General features: G+C 35.2%; 1 protein-coding gene across 1 annotated transcript; it reads right to left on the bottom strand.

Moving 5' to 3' along the window:
• Positions 1-1,138: 1,138 nt before the first annotated feature.
• LOC147763827 (uncharacterized) lies at positions 1,139-14,298 on the bottom strand. The gene is made up of 6 exons (XM_087002009.1): positions 13,991-14,298; positions 8,301-8,451; positions 6,877-7,086; positions 6,471-6,656; positions 3,901-4,989; positions 1,139-3,674 (listed from the first exon to the last, which is right to left on the bottom strand). Exons 1-6 carry the CDS (start codon positions 14,248-14,250, stop codon positions 3,288-3,290), a joined length of 2,283 nt encoding a protein of 760 aa, XP_086858135.1. The 5' UTR covers positions 14,251-14,298; the 3' UTR covers positions 1,139-3,287.
• Between the last annotated feature and the right edge of the window lie 1,069 nt (positions 14,299-15,367).

The following is a 15,367-nucleotide window of genomic DNA, read 5'->3' as shown; positions in this document are numbered from 1 at the left end:
TTTTGTTTGGCTATTATTTGTCAATGTAAAACTGGCTGATACCAATCACATCAATTATTAAACCATGATAACAGCTCAAAATAATGATTATATTTTACAACCAAAACAAAATGTCAAATATCCATTAAGGGAACAGGAGACATTAAAAACACCTAAAATTAAAAACAAACGATCAATGAGTGACTTTTTAACAAGTGCCATATACAAGTTTCAGAATTAACTGATAGAGTTTTATTTCTTCTTTTTAACCTTGCATTTTAGTTATTTTAGTTATTTTTTTAACATATGTCTTTATTCTTTACATATTCCTTTATTCTTACTTACTAATGGTTTTATTCAACTATGATGCAATGTTTGTAATTATCCAACCCTCGTGTTGCAAGTTTGGTAATAATAATAGTAATAGAATAATAATTAAAATAAATAAATAAATACATAAAAAAGGCGGGGTGGGTTCGATTCCCACTCAGTTACTTTTTCTATTTTAAAATTATTATTATATACTTATTTCTTATCATGGTTCAATGATTGATGTGACAGATAGCAGCTAGTGTTATTGTGTTATGAAATTGTGTTGAAATTGTTGTTACGATGCGTTAGATGTTCTATAATACTGGTTATAGTTTTATATACTTTGTTCTGCCGGTTGCTGAAAATAAATTGCATTCTAGTTTATTTGTGCATTGCTACTTCATCTTCGCGAATCGTCATACCACTGTCACCCTCAACATGTTTTTCTAGGTAAATAGGCATTTTATATTAGGCCAACCCGCGGGGTATATTTATTTTAAAAGACAAAAAGATAACAATAAACTAAAGATTATTATGATATATCATTAATTTTTATTGTTTCATTAATATTCTTTTTACATTTGGGCTACTTGTGTACCTTCTAAAATAATGCAATCAACACAAGAGCAAATATCAACATTGTTCTAAACAGTAATATGCAAACATATATCTGTGACAATAGGAGTGTCAACCCTACTGAACCAATACTTTGGGGGATATAAATAACTGTGGAATGATATGCTCCTGGTATCATTTTATTAACATCAAATTTCACAAAAAAAAAAAAAAAAAAAAAAAAAAAAAAAAAATGTAGACCAAGCATTATAACTACTCAAGATCTGCCTACTTTGATTATTGATTACTTGATTATTGTATGATTACTCTGGTTCATGGGGTGACACTTCTATTGTCCATTGTGTGTAAGTACTACATGTAGTATAGTGATTAGTAAAATACACGTTTCTTTATCAGTACACATTCACATTGCAGTTCATAACATATTTTAACGGAAGGCCAGCTATACCATTAAACAGATAATATTAATTAATTCTAATTAATTTTCAATTACTAAATAAATAAATGTTTTATTAATTAGTCACTTCCAGTCCGTTTTAATTTGCTGAATTTGAAGTGACACATTTGTTATATTTCTAAGTAAATTTTTGTCTAAGTACCTTGAATATTAAAAATGCCGTATTATTAATATGTATTGTTTTTAACTGTATTTTAACAAAAATATTGTTAAACTGTACACACCTACCAGAAGACCCTTTATAATCTACATTACATTGATACTGCATAGGTAAAAAATATTTTTAATTCAAAGAATATCGGATCCATATCCTGGCACGATTTACCGGGGTATGTTATTTAAGTCTAATAAAAACAAGAACTTTTCATAGCATATGATATTCCAAAACTTTGAGAAAATCCTACTTCTCTATTAATTTATAAATGACATACAGGGAAAATTTTGTAGTTCCTTCACTACCACTTTAACACACTACAATGAATTATAGTAATAACACAATAGTAATATCAGATGCTTGTATCAAATATCCGCAATCAACACGAGTATCAAATGATTCATAAATTTGATCCACATTTAGGTTATTTATCACAATTTTATATTGTTATAGTTATATATGCAAATGCTTAGTTTACATTTTACATCTTTTACTGTTTCAGACAATTACATGTACACACCCCCGCGCACGTGCACGTACATATTTACAATCAAACATCGTTAGGACCAAGCAAGGTCAATCCACAGGGTATTTCATCTTATTTGCGTCAAAACATTTAGAAATGACATGAGAAAGCAATAATTCAGTAATTAACTCTGACATAAATTCAATATAAACGACAAGACTGCCCGATGTTATCAGTAATATCTGTCGACGCTGATCGTTACGTTACGTTGATTATAATATATTTTTTCATTAGCAAAAAATAAAAATAACAATGCTACACACCCTTTCTGTGATATTATCACTGTTTTTTATAGTTTAAAGAAAACCATTTGGTTGGTCTAATGAAATTCAAATCGGTAAAAAAAGAAATAAATAAAATGTGGTATTCAGGGCACCACTTTGATTTTCATTTTCAATGTACTTATGTAAGTCCACCTTAAAACGGAGTGTTACTTCGATCGGTCCCCTCATATGTATATATTTATATTAGGCATAATGGAATTTCTATTCCTTTTTTAATACTATGATTGTAGGGGTATATATAATAGTACGAAAAATTGAAATGCATTCTTCACGATCATATAAAAATGACGTACAATACTATAACAGTTAATACACAAATATATGAATTTTAGATAATTCTGAAAACTCATCGTTCACACACACACACTGTATATATATATATAGTAAACTGGTATGGTGAAAAATTACGCAGCATTTTCTTGATTTTGACTAATATGTGAACTCTGACATCCATCAGGTATAAGGGCACCACACATATACTACATGTACATCCTCTGGTTTCACTGCAAGAAGAGCCGCCAGATTATAACGGTCCTCTGTTGTTATAGTTTAATGAAAAGCATTCGATTGGTCTAATGAAATTCAAAATAGGTAAAGAATAGATAAAATTTGACATTCAGAACACCACTTTGATTTTCTTTTTTTTAATGTGCATCTGTGTGTCTACCTTTCGACAGTGTTACTTCGATTGATGCCCGCGTATGTAAATATAAATATTATGGAAAATGGAAATTCTATATTTTTTTACTACCATGATGGGGGAAGGGGTTTTATATATTATAATTCTATATATAATACTGAAATGAATTCTTCATTGTCATATTAGGATGAGCTACATGAGCTACTATAACAGTAAACATACAAATATATGGATTTTTGGATAAATCTGAAAACTTTCATCTTTCTCTCAAAAAAGTTATCTATCACACACAATATATAGTACAGTTTATTACAGGTATATATAGAGTGCACTGGTATGGTGAAAAATTATGCAGTATTTTATTGACTTTGACTAACTGGTAGACGTGAATCCTGGCATCCATTATGTTTAAGGGCACCACGCACACACCGCATTGGTAGCTCCTGTACATCCTCTTGTTTCACTGCAAGAAGATCCGCCAGATCACAGCGGTCCTCGTCAGCAAACCACTTTCGCAGGTGCCTGACAGGTTCCTTATCCAAGGGGCAGTTTAACACCTTATGTAATAATACACTGCATTTATCTGATGATGTTTGTTGGTGATTGATTTTTTCAATGTCTGACTTGTGAATGATAAACTTTGAATAAAGAAAATCTAGTAGTTTCTTTATATCAAACCCACCATTTTTAATAGAATACATGTGTTTTCGAAGATTCTCGAATTCAACTTCCCGCCTCCTTGCTTTCTGAAAAATAAGTGCACATCACACTTACAAACATATAGCCTAAAACTGACTTTATATTTCCAAACACCTGCAAAATCTATATTCTGATAAATGCATTTGCATTATATACGTATTTCTACTGTTTAATGAATTTCATATAAAGGCTCATTCAAATAAGGATTGAAGGTGTCCTTTGGCATCTTTCAAACTTCGGACCAATATGCTAAATAGATGGAGATAAACTTACTTTAACTTCATCAACTAAGTCCTCTATTTGAGATGGATTCACAGTTTCCTTCACTGTCTCTCCAACCCTCCTCAGTAAAAACATTAACTGTTGAAATGAAGCCTGCAGATGGCAGAAGACAAATTCAACAGGATCTGTAGGACAACAATCATCCCTCAACTGAAGTTCATGTACAACGGCCCTCCACACCTCTTGGTTTTTCAAAATGCCCTCTAAGTTTGCTTTCACCTCCAGAGGCAGATACCTTTGTAAAACCTGGACAAAAGTAGGTGGTGCAGCAACCATCAACTCCGGATCTCCACTCTGTTGTACAATGTTTTGAATGATATTATATGTATTTATAATAGGTTGCTCTGTTGTCTTCATCACTGCAGCCCCATAACCAGATGTAGTAAAATCAGCTTCACATAGTGACAGGGCTCGATTTGGTCTTCCATAATGCTGGTATAGAGCACACAAGTCTTGAAAGTCTGGAAGCTGTAGTTGTTGTGGCGATGACGGTGGCGTAAGGTGCGGAGATTGCTGACAATGTGCAAGCTGCTGCTGTTGATGCTGCAAACAAGATTGCTGACCTCGTTGTATTGATGCAAATGGCGGTTGCAAAGGTTCTGAAAACCCTGGGGCTGGGAGACCCTGCTGTGTCTGGTGGGACACCAAGGGGCTCATATCTGACTGTTGCTGCGAAGGCACATAGGGCCCTGTGGCTGGGAGACCCTGCTGTGTCTGGTGGGACACCAAGGGATTCATAACCAACTGTTGCTGTGAAGGCACTGAGGGCCCTGGGGCTGGGAGACTCCACTGTGCCTGGTGGGACACCAAGGGGTTCATAACTGACTGATGCTGCAATGTTTCTGATATCTCTTGGGCTGCGAGACCCTCCTGTGCCTGATGGGACACCAAGGGGTTCATAACTGACTGTTGCTGAGAAGGCACTGAGGGCCCTGTGGCTGGGAAACCCTGTATCTGGTGGGACATCAAGGGGTTCATTACTGACTGGTCCTGCATGGATGCTGGGGTTATCTGTGACTGGTTTCCCCCATACGACTTGGCATCTGGATGAGACTGTTCAGTGTCAGCTACCTTTGTAATCTGAAAGGGCAAGGCTATTATCAGACATTTAGATAATGTTATATATATATATATATATATATATATATATATATATATATATATATATATATATTCTTGGTCTAGCGTACAGTGCATGTAACCTAATTCATTTCTCGTAAACCCTCTTCTGGGTAACTTCACTGATATCCCGCAAAGACACAGTCTCTTCTCTTTAATGATACGGCGCTACTGCCTTGTCTCTATAGCCAATGCTTAGACATGTAATTTGTAAAGTAATGTACTGTACATTCGTTAAAGAGAAAAAGGTCAATTATGATAAATACTGGAGAGACATTTTTTTAAAATAAAAAAATAATAAAATAATATAAAAATAATAGTTGGTTACAGGGGAGTTGCAGGTCCTGGCACATCGGAGGGCAGTAGGGAGTAGGCAGTGGACGGGAATCAGGTCGAGGGCGGCCGAGTGGCTAATTCGTTAATGCACATTTTCTATTAGGAATTAGCGACAATCACAAAAATTAAGTCATTCTATGACAGTGTAGGAAGATTTATGACCATGTAGGAAGAGGTTAATTTTATCCTGTTGTGTTCTTAAGTGAATGCGGTCATTTCCGAGGATATTATCAATTGGCTTATAGAAATTACAGTAATTCGTCTGTTTGAGAGGGCAACGAAAGAAGAAGTGACGTTTGGAGTGTTTAAAAATAGTCAATTTTGGTTATAAAGATGACATTTGAATGATAGATCTACGCAAGCCCAATTTAAATATATTTCTTGTAATCTAGAAAGTTGTAAAGTGACATCAGAAAGAGATCCAGCAAAGAGTTCATTTTTAAGAGAATAATCGAGTAATGCCACACTTCTGTTCTTCTGTCCTAGACTAACATTGTTCCATGAGGACATAAGGAAGTGTTTCGGGCCTTTATGAGTAAATTTGGCAGGTATTATGTAATCTCTAACAATTGATTGTCTTGCGAGCGATGCAGATAGATTCCTAGATTCGGGGGAATAATTTATCTCTAGGAAGTACACTCCCTCCAGTATCCAACCCCGTTCTTTCCAACCACTCTTTCTCTGCAGATAACCATACAGAGATCTTTTCAATGAGAGAAAACTTTAGGATTTTACAGATACTGTATTTTAAATCATATATTCTTAAAATAAGAACATTCGTTTTGAGTGGCAGTAACAAAGAAGAGGGTTCCCAATAGTTCCATTACATTTATTCAGTAAGAGTACCACAAATGCTACCCCCTGTATATACAAATACTAGTTTATTTTCAATGATACAAAAATTATTTAATTTGAAAGGTTGATAATTTTCCCCACTGAATAGAACCAGTCATTACCAAATACCAATATGCCATGTACTAAGTACTACTATTAACCAACTTTCTAGCTATAGAAGGGTGAGATTGTCAAAACCTTTGTGCAATGAGATGACTCTTTGTGCATTGATGCTATAAACAAATTCATAGATGACTGTAATATGACATTACCTCATGTAATGGGTGACACACTTCAAGCTCTACTGACGACAGCTGTGCAGCTTCACCCTCGTGACCCTGTTGGGCCACCAGTATTTTGCTGGTGACAATTTTGGGACATGGTGCTGTAGGTTCAAGGTTCAAAGAAAAGAGACAATGTGGTTTGTTGTCATCTTTCATTTTCCTGTAATTCAATGTCTGAAAAAAAGAGTTTAACTATAAATGTGCTTTAAAACAAAAATAAAAATGCCACAAATTTATGCAACCCAACACACTAAGGAAACTGCATCCAATATGTGTTTTTAAATGAAAATGTATAGATAAGCAGTATAATATCTGAAAAACAATAAAAATGCAAATATGATTATTTGAAGAACTTTTACATTCAATTTAAATGATATGTTTTATCTTTTTATACCTTTATATCTTCCCCTCTAATAGGAATCCACCCTTGATAGTCTTTTAAAGTAACCAGTACATCATGGTTTTTTTCACATACAACCTCCTCATCATTGTCAAGGTCACCCTCACCTTGGCCACCTTTGCTATGAGGACAGATATAAAGTTTGAAGATTCCATCAAGCGCTATTTGCTTTAGACCCATCCTTTTAGCCCAACAACCAAGTGCCTGGAATATGCAAGTGATGGCATTTCTTTATAATTTTGATACAAGGAAGAATAATTTTAGCATATTCATGTAAAATAAAAATTTATCAGCATTATGAATAATAAAAAAGAAAATGGTTTATCCCAACTGTAACTTTAAAGTATTGAAATACACTAAACATTGGTCACATATGGGACAGATCCTTGTGTGCTGACTAGGTACTGTGTGCCTCAACTAACACAATAATAATAATAATAATAATAGTAATAATAATAATAATAATTTATTAAGATTGCAACCCAGTGGGTTGAAGTTGTACATAGAATGTTATGAACATTATAATAATAATAAAATAATATTTGCTTGAATGAAACTGAGTTAAAAGACTGTTCTTAGGATAAAAGGCAACATTATACTATTAGAAATTTTAAAATGCATAGGGAATAAAAGAGCATCGGAATCTATCGTTCTTAAATTTTGGCACTTTGTATCTATTGTTTGATCTTAAAAGACGATTGGATTGCTAATTTAAAATGTGATTCAGTTTGTCACAGGGTTCAGTTATTTCGTAAAAGAACGTTTTGCACAGATCTTCCCTTCGTTTATCTAAAGTACACATATTTGCCAGGTTCAGGGCTTCATCATAGTGTAGGTCAGGGAAAATAATTTTCAAAGCAAAACTTTGGACAGTCTCTAAGAGTTTGCGTTGCTCTATAGTTAGTCCTGGTTGCCACACAGGGCAAGCATATTCTAGAATTGAGCGCACAATACTTTGGTAAACTTGAATTAAGTCAGCAGGGCTGAGCTTAGCTCGCTTCAGTTTACGGAGGAAATACAGTCTTCCACATGTCTTTTTATTTATATAAGCCACATGAGTACCACATTTGAGGTCATTGCTAATATGGATGCCCAGAAGATTGAACTCTGTAATTTCACAGATTGGCGTGTCATTTATAACTGTTGGTGTGAGGTCTGGTTAGAAGAACATGTAAAATTTAGGGTTGCTCTTGGTTTTTTTGGCATTCAGTTTCATATTGTTAATTTGTGTCCACAGCACTATTTCGTTACTTGCACTTTGCAAGCCATACACTGTAGTATCGTCAACATATTTTTAGTCTGGGCATCTGGATTTACAGTCAAGATGCCCAGACTACAAATATGTTGACGATACTACAATGATCAGTTGGTAGAAAAATGTGTTATTGTCTCGCAGTTGCATGTCCATGTAGCATTACCGTAATTTCATCCAGAGTACTGCGGATACACTTCACAGCAATCAAAAGCAGCTCTGTCTTTGGATCAAAAATCCCAAATCCTGCAGCCAGCATCTCTTTCTTTGTCGATGATGTGGTGTATTTACACAGGTTCCACAAAGCTACAGTGCACCTGCAAAGTGTCAATGTATACATTTATCAATGCATTTATTGGAACAGTACTTAAAAGTTTTAAAACTTTTAAAAGTGAACGAAATAGTTCCAGTTATGAACGCTAAATAAAAAATAAAACTGAACTAGATGATCCGAGGTGATACTGCCTCCAGGTAATGTACCACCAACTGGAATAAGCGCATGCGTATGGAAAACAAAGAAGAGATACCACCTCCACTGTACATGTTGTGCTTGCCAAGCTTTGCAAAATGCAGTTAACAAGAGTTCTCAATTTTATTTGTTGAAAATTACAATTTATAACAAAATCATGGGGAAAAGTAAAAGGCCACATCCAAATTTGTGAAGAGCGATTCATGGCAAAAGCAGGTCAAAAGTCAATTTCAAGGTCACAGGAAGACTGCCAATACATTAGTTCCTATTCAAGTTCAGAAGTATCGCTAGGCATATCTGTGCCAGTTTTGGACATATAAGGGACGGATAATTTATAAGATTAGTTCATGGCAAATAGTAGGCTTAAGGTCAATTTCAAGGTCACTGTTAGATTGCCAGTATATGACTTCTTATTAAAGTTTAATTGTAACTATTGGCGTGTCTCTGCCAGTTTTGGAGTTATATGGGATGGGAAAATTGCAAAGTTCAGATCATGGGAAAAAGTAGGTCAAAAGTCAATTTCAAGGTCATACATTGCCAGTATGACTTCCTATTCAAGTTCAATAGTAACTATGAGCGAATCTCTGCCAGTTTTGAAGATATAAGGAACAGAAAATTTGAAAAGTACAGTTCATTGGGGCAAGTAGGTCAAAGGTCATATTCAAGGTCACAGGAAGACTGTCAATATATGAATTTCTATTAAAGTTCAATAGTAACTATAGGCATATCCCTGCAGTTTTGGTAATATAAGAGATGGAAAAACTGCAAATTTTAGTTCATGGTGAAAAATAGGTCAAAGGTTAATTTCAAGGTCACAGATAGCCAGTATATGAGTTCATACTCAAGCTCATTGGCGTATCTCTGCTAAGTTTTGAGTTATTTCACATTTTATTTTCACCATTACAGTAAATCTTGCAGCATTGTACTTTTGGATATAGCGCATTCGTAAACTGTATGGAAAAAAAAAAAAAAAAAAAAAAAAAAAACAGACAAAACCTTCAGTGTTGTGCTTGACAAACTATAAACTGCAAAAAAAAAAAAAAAATAGAAATAGAGAGAGCTAGTTTTCATTTTCAGCATCTAATGGCTGTGAAAATGCACTGACTGACCCCAAACTCACGAAGATAAAAGATGACCCTAAGTGTAACACCTATCCATAATAGTGTAGGTTAATTCTGTGTAGTTTCTGAAAATCGGCACAAATAAGTTTTATTTTGCAAAAAATTCCCATTATTAGAAAATTTGGCACACTTGACCTTGAAAAAAAGGTGAGAGGTCAAATCCAAGGGCATATTTGAAATATCTACATATGACTTTCAGTCAGCAATACCTAGAAATTTTTCAGAAATTCCTTCAGTTTGGGAGATATTTAGCATTTAATTTTGCAAATTTTGGACAAGGGTACAGTGTACATTGCGACGATGGCCACACCTAGACCAGTGCACTGACAAAGCCCAAAATTCACAAGAATCGAGTTTAGATTATATTTGACCTACATACAAAAGATGAATACATGGGCTCTTGTATTTGAGGTGAAGAAGCGATAACGGTGATGTGGTGGCGGAGCCGGTGTAACAGTAATCCAAGTCCCCCAGGACTTACATTACTTGGGAGCCTTTGTCCTACGGACATTGAATCCTTGTAGAGTACAGTATGTCCTAGGACTTCCATTCCTAGCAATGCATGCCCTAGGACTTGCATTCCCAGGACTTAGTGTCCAGGCGGTCTTGCGTCACTAGAACGTGCACTCATGCCACACCGGCGGACGATACCAGTCGGGACTAGAATCATGTGTACCGCTAGCGCAGGGCTAGTGGCCCAATAAGCTCCTAATTGAACATGAGCTGTATTTTTGTGCTATAAAATTATCCTGTTAGGCCACACTTTTTTATTTTTATGGATGACATCCTCTGGGGACCCCAAAGTCGGTGCGAGCGGGCGAAAAAAAAAAAAAAACAGTCCAAAAAAAAAAAAAAAAAAAAACTGCTTAAGAAAAGTTATGTTTTCAGTACACAGCTGGAAACACTAATTTACCACAGAAACACGTATCAAACTAACAACATGTCTTTATCCATGCTCTCAAAATATTAAAGCATTGTGAACAGGGCCTACTTCGTAGAAAGGTAAAAAGTCATGAATATAGGCCTATATGCTGCATATTACCAAATCTATTTAAGGTTATTTCATGCATTCTGTTGGTATAGAAACCAATAAAACAAATATCAAATAAATAGCGTGTCTTTATTTGTACTCTCAGAAAATTAAAGCATTGTAAACACTTCACAGAATTGCTAAAAAAATTAAGCAAAGATAGGCCTATGCTTCCTACTACTAAGGTAATTTCGGTCGATGCCATTTTGTCTACTTCGACTCACACGCTAGCAGCCAACTATCGGGTGGCCTGTCCGACCTTCAGTCCACCAAATACCGCGACGCTCTTGTCGACCCTTTTTTCGCTCCAAAAAGAAACTGGTATGTGCTGCTTTGGACAGAATGTCACTGAAATTTTCCGGGCGATGATTGCTGGCCGCGGCCAGCCTTTCGTAAAATTGTAAAAGGGTGATATCTCCATGTCCAATATCAATGGCAAACCAATCCAAAACGACGGCCCCCGTTCTCTTTATGACTTTAATTGTCGTGTATTTTGAAATTAATGCTAGAGATGAAGTTGACGGCAAAACGGCCATATTTCCATGTGGTGATAATACGCATGCGCAGAAAGCTCATTTTCCACACTCGGAACTACTCGGATGTCTCCGCAGTCGACAATGACAGTATGGAGCTTGCGGAATTAGCAGAGAATTGCCGATTGCATTTTCCGGCAAATTCAATAACGATGTTTGCGACAACCGACTTCCTTTGGGGGGGGGGGGGATTTTTTTTTTTTTTTTTTTTTTTTTTGGAGAACGGACGAAAATCGGTGCGCGCGCAGGATGTCATCCATAAAATTAAAAAAGTGTGGCCTTAGAAGTAGGATGATAAGTCTTCCATCCCTTACCTTACGTACAGCTATTAAAGATAATAATGCAGTATAATGCACACAGAAAATAAACAAAACACAAACAAATAATAAAAAATAGCATAACTGGTCAGATGAAGCTTAATTTTCAGACTTCGCCTGATTTTTATTAATATTTATCAAAACTGTAAGTTTTAAGATAAAAAGTAAACAGTTTTTCTTTTAAATATAATATAATATAATATAATATAATATAATATAATATAATATACAGGGGTATGCTAAAAATACATGTAATTTTAAAGAATTAAAAGTACAAATTTCCAATGCAACAAGGCAGCAAAGCTGTCAAATGTACAGACAAAAAGCAGGAGATAACTATGCACAAAATAGGCTACTGTCAATTCTGATGCAAAAGTACATTATGTTAAACTGCAAATTCAACATCAAATTTTAATTATGCTCAACAGGTAATACCAATGTAAGTAAAATGTGTAACAAACATAAGGCTTCAGGCCCATGGCATTTCAAGTTCACACTTTGAAAATGTATAACTTCCAGAAAAAGAAGCCAATTAGACTGCTTTTCCAACTCAGGCTGCATTTTAGTCCTGTATTTCTTTTTTGAACATTTGGCAATCATCACTAACATGGTTTTCCCATAATGGTCATTATGGCAGCAGCACCCAAAATTGTGTTTTCTTTTATTCTGATGCAATATTACATAATGGTTAACAGCATAATGACCGTCAATTTTTAATAATAAAATATACGTATCATGGATTTTCAGAAAATGTGACTAGCATGGGTCTTCAAGCCCATGGAACTTCAAAGTCACACCTTGAAAATGCCAATATGTGAAAAATTAAATTTTCATTAAAAAAAAAAAAGTTTAACTAGCAGAAAGAATTACCAAACAGACTGCATTGCCTACTGAAGCTGTATTTTAGTCCCATGTTTCTTTCCTGTAAGTTTGAGAACAGTAAGTGACATGATTTTTCTTAAATGGTCATCATGGGAGCAGTGCCCAAAATATTTTTTTCCAAATTTTGATGCAATATTACATAACGTTTAACAGCATAATGACCATCAATTTTTAATAATAAAATATTAGTATTATGGATATTCAGAAAATTTGACTAGCAAAGGTCTTCAGGCCCATGGAACTTCAAAGTCACAACTTGAAAATGCCAAAATGTAAACAAGACAACACTATTCTGAAATGGGTTTATTTCCATTTTTAACACTTTTTTAACATAAAACAAAATTAACAGTTTACTGCCATTTTTATATGATCAACTAAGAAAATTGATGAGATGTGAAAAATATCAATAGAACAGTGTCAAAAGTCCAATTTCCTCCATTCTGAGTTTCTGAACATAGTGAATGATTGAATCTTACAAACTGCAATGATATGAGTTTATTTCCATTTTTGAAACTTTATTACACAATACACAATAACAAGTTTACCATCATTTTTACAAAATCAACTAACAATGTTGTAAAGATGCAGGAAATGTCAAACAAACACTTTTACAAATCTTATTAGTTAAATAATGAGACTGTTAACATGCCTAAGAATTGAATCTGAGGAAATGTTTAAAAACAGCATAACTTATAAAATAATGGCCTGATTATGCTGATTTTCGAACTTGACCTGCATTTTAGTAAGATTAATTACTCCTGTGAGTTTCATGACAACAGGTCTATCGGTTTTCCTTGAAATGTGTTAACAGTGTTGCACATATGCTGAAAAGTGAAAAAAACATCATAACTACTAAAATAGTGGCCCGATCATGCCGATTTTCGAACTTGATCTGCGTTTTAGAAAGATTAATTACTCCTGTGAGTTTCATGACAACAGGCCTATCGGTTTTCCTTGAAATGTGTTAACAGTGTTGTATATATGCTAAAAAGTGAAAACACAGCATAAATACTACAATAATTGCCCAAACATGCTGATTTTCGAACTTGACCTGCGTTTTATGAATATTCATCAGCTGTGTAAATATAAAGCCAAAAAGTAAAACTGTCTTCCACTTATCGTGTTAACGATGAAAGTGCACGGCGACGGCGACGGCGACGGCGACATCGACGGCGACAGGGACGGCGACAGGGACGGCGACGGCGACGACAGACGCAGGTGATGGCAATATGTACAGACACATCTGTGTCTGTACATAAAAATGGTCAGATAAAGCTATATTCAAACTCGACCTGTATTTTAGTAATATTTGTCCGTCCTTTAAAAAGGTGCATGATGACGGCGAAGACGACAACGACAGATGCAGGACTAATGTGATGAACATGACTGGTGGCTTTTTATGTGCACACACACTGCACTTTTCTTATATCTGTAAATGATATTTATAAACATATGTAATGAATCAAGTTTTCGTAAAATGTGGAATAAAATGTAAATTTAGTACCTGGTTTGGCTGTAGATCACCACAGGGTCATTTTCATGGGTTATCCACTTACAAGTCCCCAGCAGATCAGTTTTCGATGTCCAAAACTTTATCTCCGTCTTCGCATCATCAACATTTGGTATACAGTGAGGAAAGCTGAGATAGACTGGTTTCTGAAAGGTTAAATCATGAGGACCGCATACGACAATGGGGCTTGTTCTTGTCTGCTTGCCTCCCAAATGAGGGCTGTCACCTGGTCTCCAGCTGACTCCAAGGTACATTTCTGCCACTGTGCCTTCAGGAAGGGAACCCTCTGACACCACAAGTGTGACCCCTACTTCCTTCAAATGAACATAACCACCACGACTGTCCATGAGGAACTTCTGAATGTACATTCCTGATGAAATCAATAGTAACGCACTTTTATTTTCGTTTTTGTTCCCCCGAGAGAATGTGTCATCTGTAAAAATACAAGTCATGAGATATTTGGCCTGTAAGTTAATTTGTGTGCAAATTTACAAATGTTCAACATTCTGATTAACTATAACACACACATACACAAACACACACACACACGAAAGATAATAGAAAAAAAACACCACTGTGGTGAGACCTAGTGAACCAGTTTATATGTATGACAAAAAAAAAATGCACTCACTTATTTGTAACATGTAGGCTTTACTACTGTGATTGTCAGATAGCCCGATGTCCCTATGCCCCGCAGGTTAGATTTGACCGACAGTAATATTTTGCTGACATACATGGGCCAGATCTGTCCAACAGGCCAGCTGTGTCTGACAAAACTGAGCTAGGTTTGTCCATTAGAAATACAAAGATGGTTAAATACACGAAGAGACCTAATAAACCCCTGGATAAATTTGAACATGTTTTGTTAATATCGAATTGTAACTAATGAACAGAGGCAATGGTTGGTTTATAAAATGAGACTGGCTGGTAGAATGCTGTTATAAAAATGTAGGCCAGCTTCACACAAGAAAGAAAAATTAGTCATATGAGAGCGATGTCTGTTTTTTTATTTTCTAATATGAAATGAGTTTCGTGAAATTACAGGGAGTAAAATGAGATTATTCAGTAAAACAAAAAGTTACAAGCTTTCCATATATTCAAAATCACGTTTTCATTCTTTTTCAATTACGTACATGAAAAATTTTACTATTCAGGTATATTTACAAAAATCACAGGCTACGAGGATTTAAAAATTAAATGAAACTGTGGAGACTGACCATAATATCCAGCTTTTGTTGGATATAACCTGTCTGGTCTGTCAAACAGATCTGGCTCATATATATCGGGGGGTTTTGGTCATCAGTCAAATCTGGCCTGTGGGACATATCTGGCCATCTCAATTTCCTTGCTTCATTTTTTAAAATTCATGTG

The sequence above is a fragment of the Lingula anatina genome, chromosome 1, assembly GCF_051362555.1.
Source record: "Lingula anatina isolate TDL-2025a chromosome 1, LinAna3.0, whole genome shotgun sequence".
Lineage (NCBI taxonomy): Eukaryota > Metazoa > Brachiopoda > Lingulata > Lingulida > Lingulidae > Lingula > Lingula anatina.
Note: the sequence above shows the minus strand (reverse complement) of the source record. Positions and strands in the feature narration are given on the sequence as shown.

What these genes read in the sequence shown, in the direction of transcription:
- LOC147763827 (XM_087002009.1), bottom strand. Translation starts at nt 14,250, where the DNA reads ATGTACCTTGGAGTCAGCTGGAGACCAGGTGACAGCCCTCATTTGGGA. An exon ending in GTGATCTACAGCCAAACCAG is followed by an intron (nt 8,452 to 13,990) that starts GTACTAAATTTA and finishes GACACTTTGCAG; the next exon opens with GTGCACTGTAGCTTTGTGGA. An exon ending in GTACTCTGGATGAAATTACG is followed by an intron (nt 7,087 to 8,300) that starts GTAATGCTACAT and finishes TGCATATTCCAG; the next exon opens with GCACTTGGTTGTTGGGCTAA.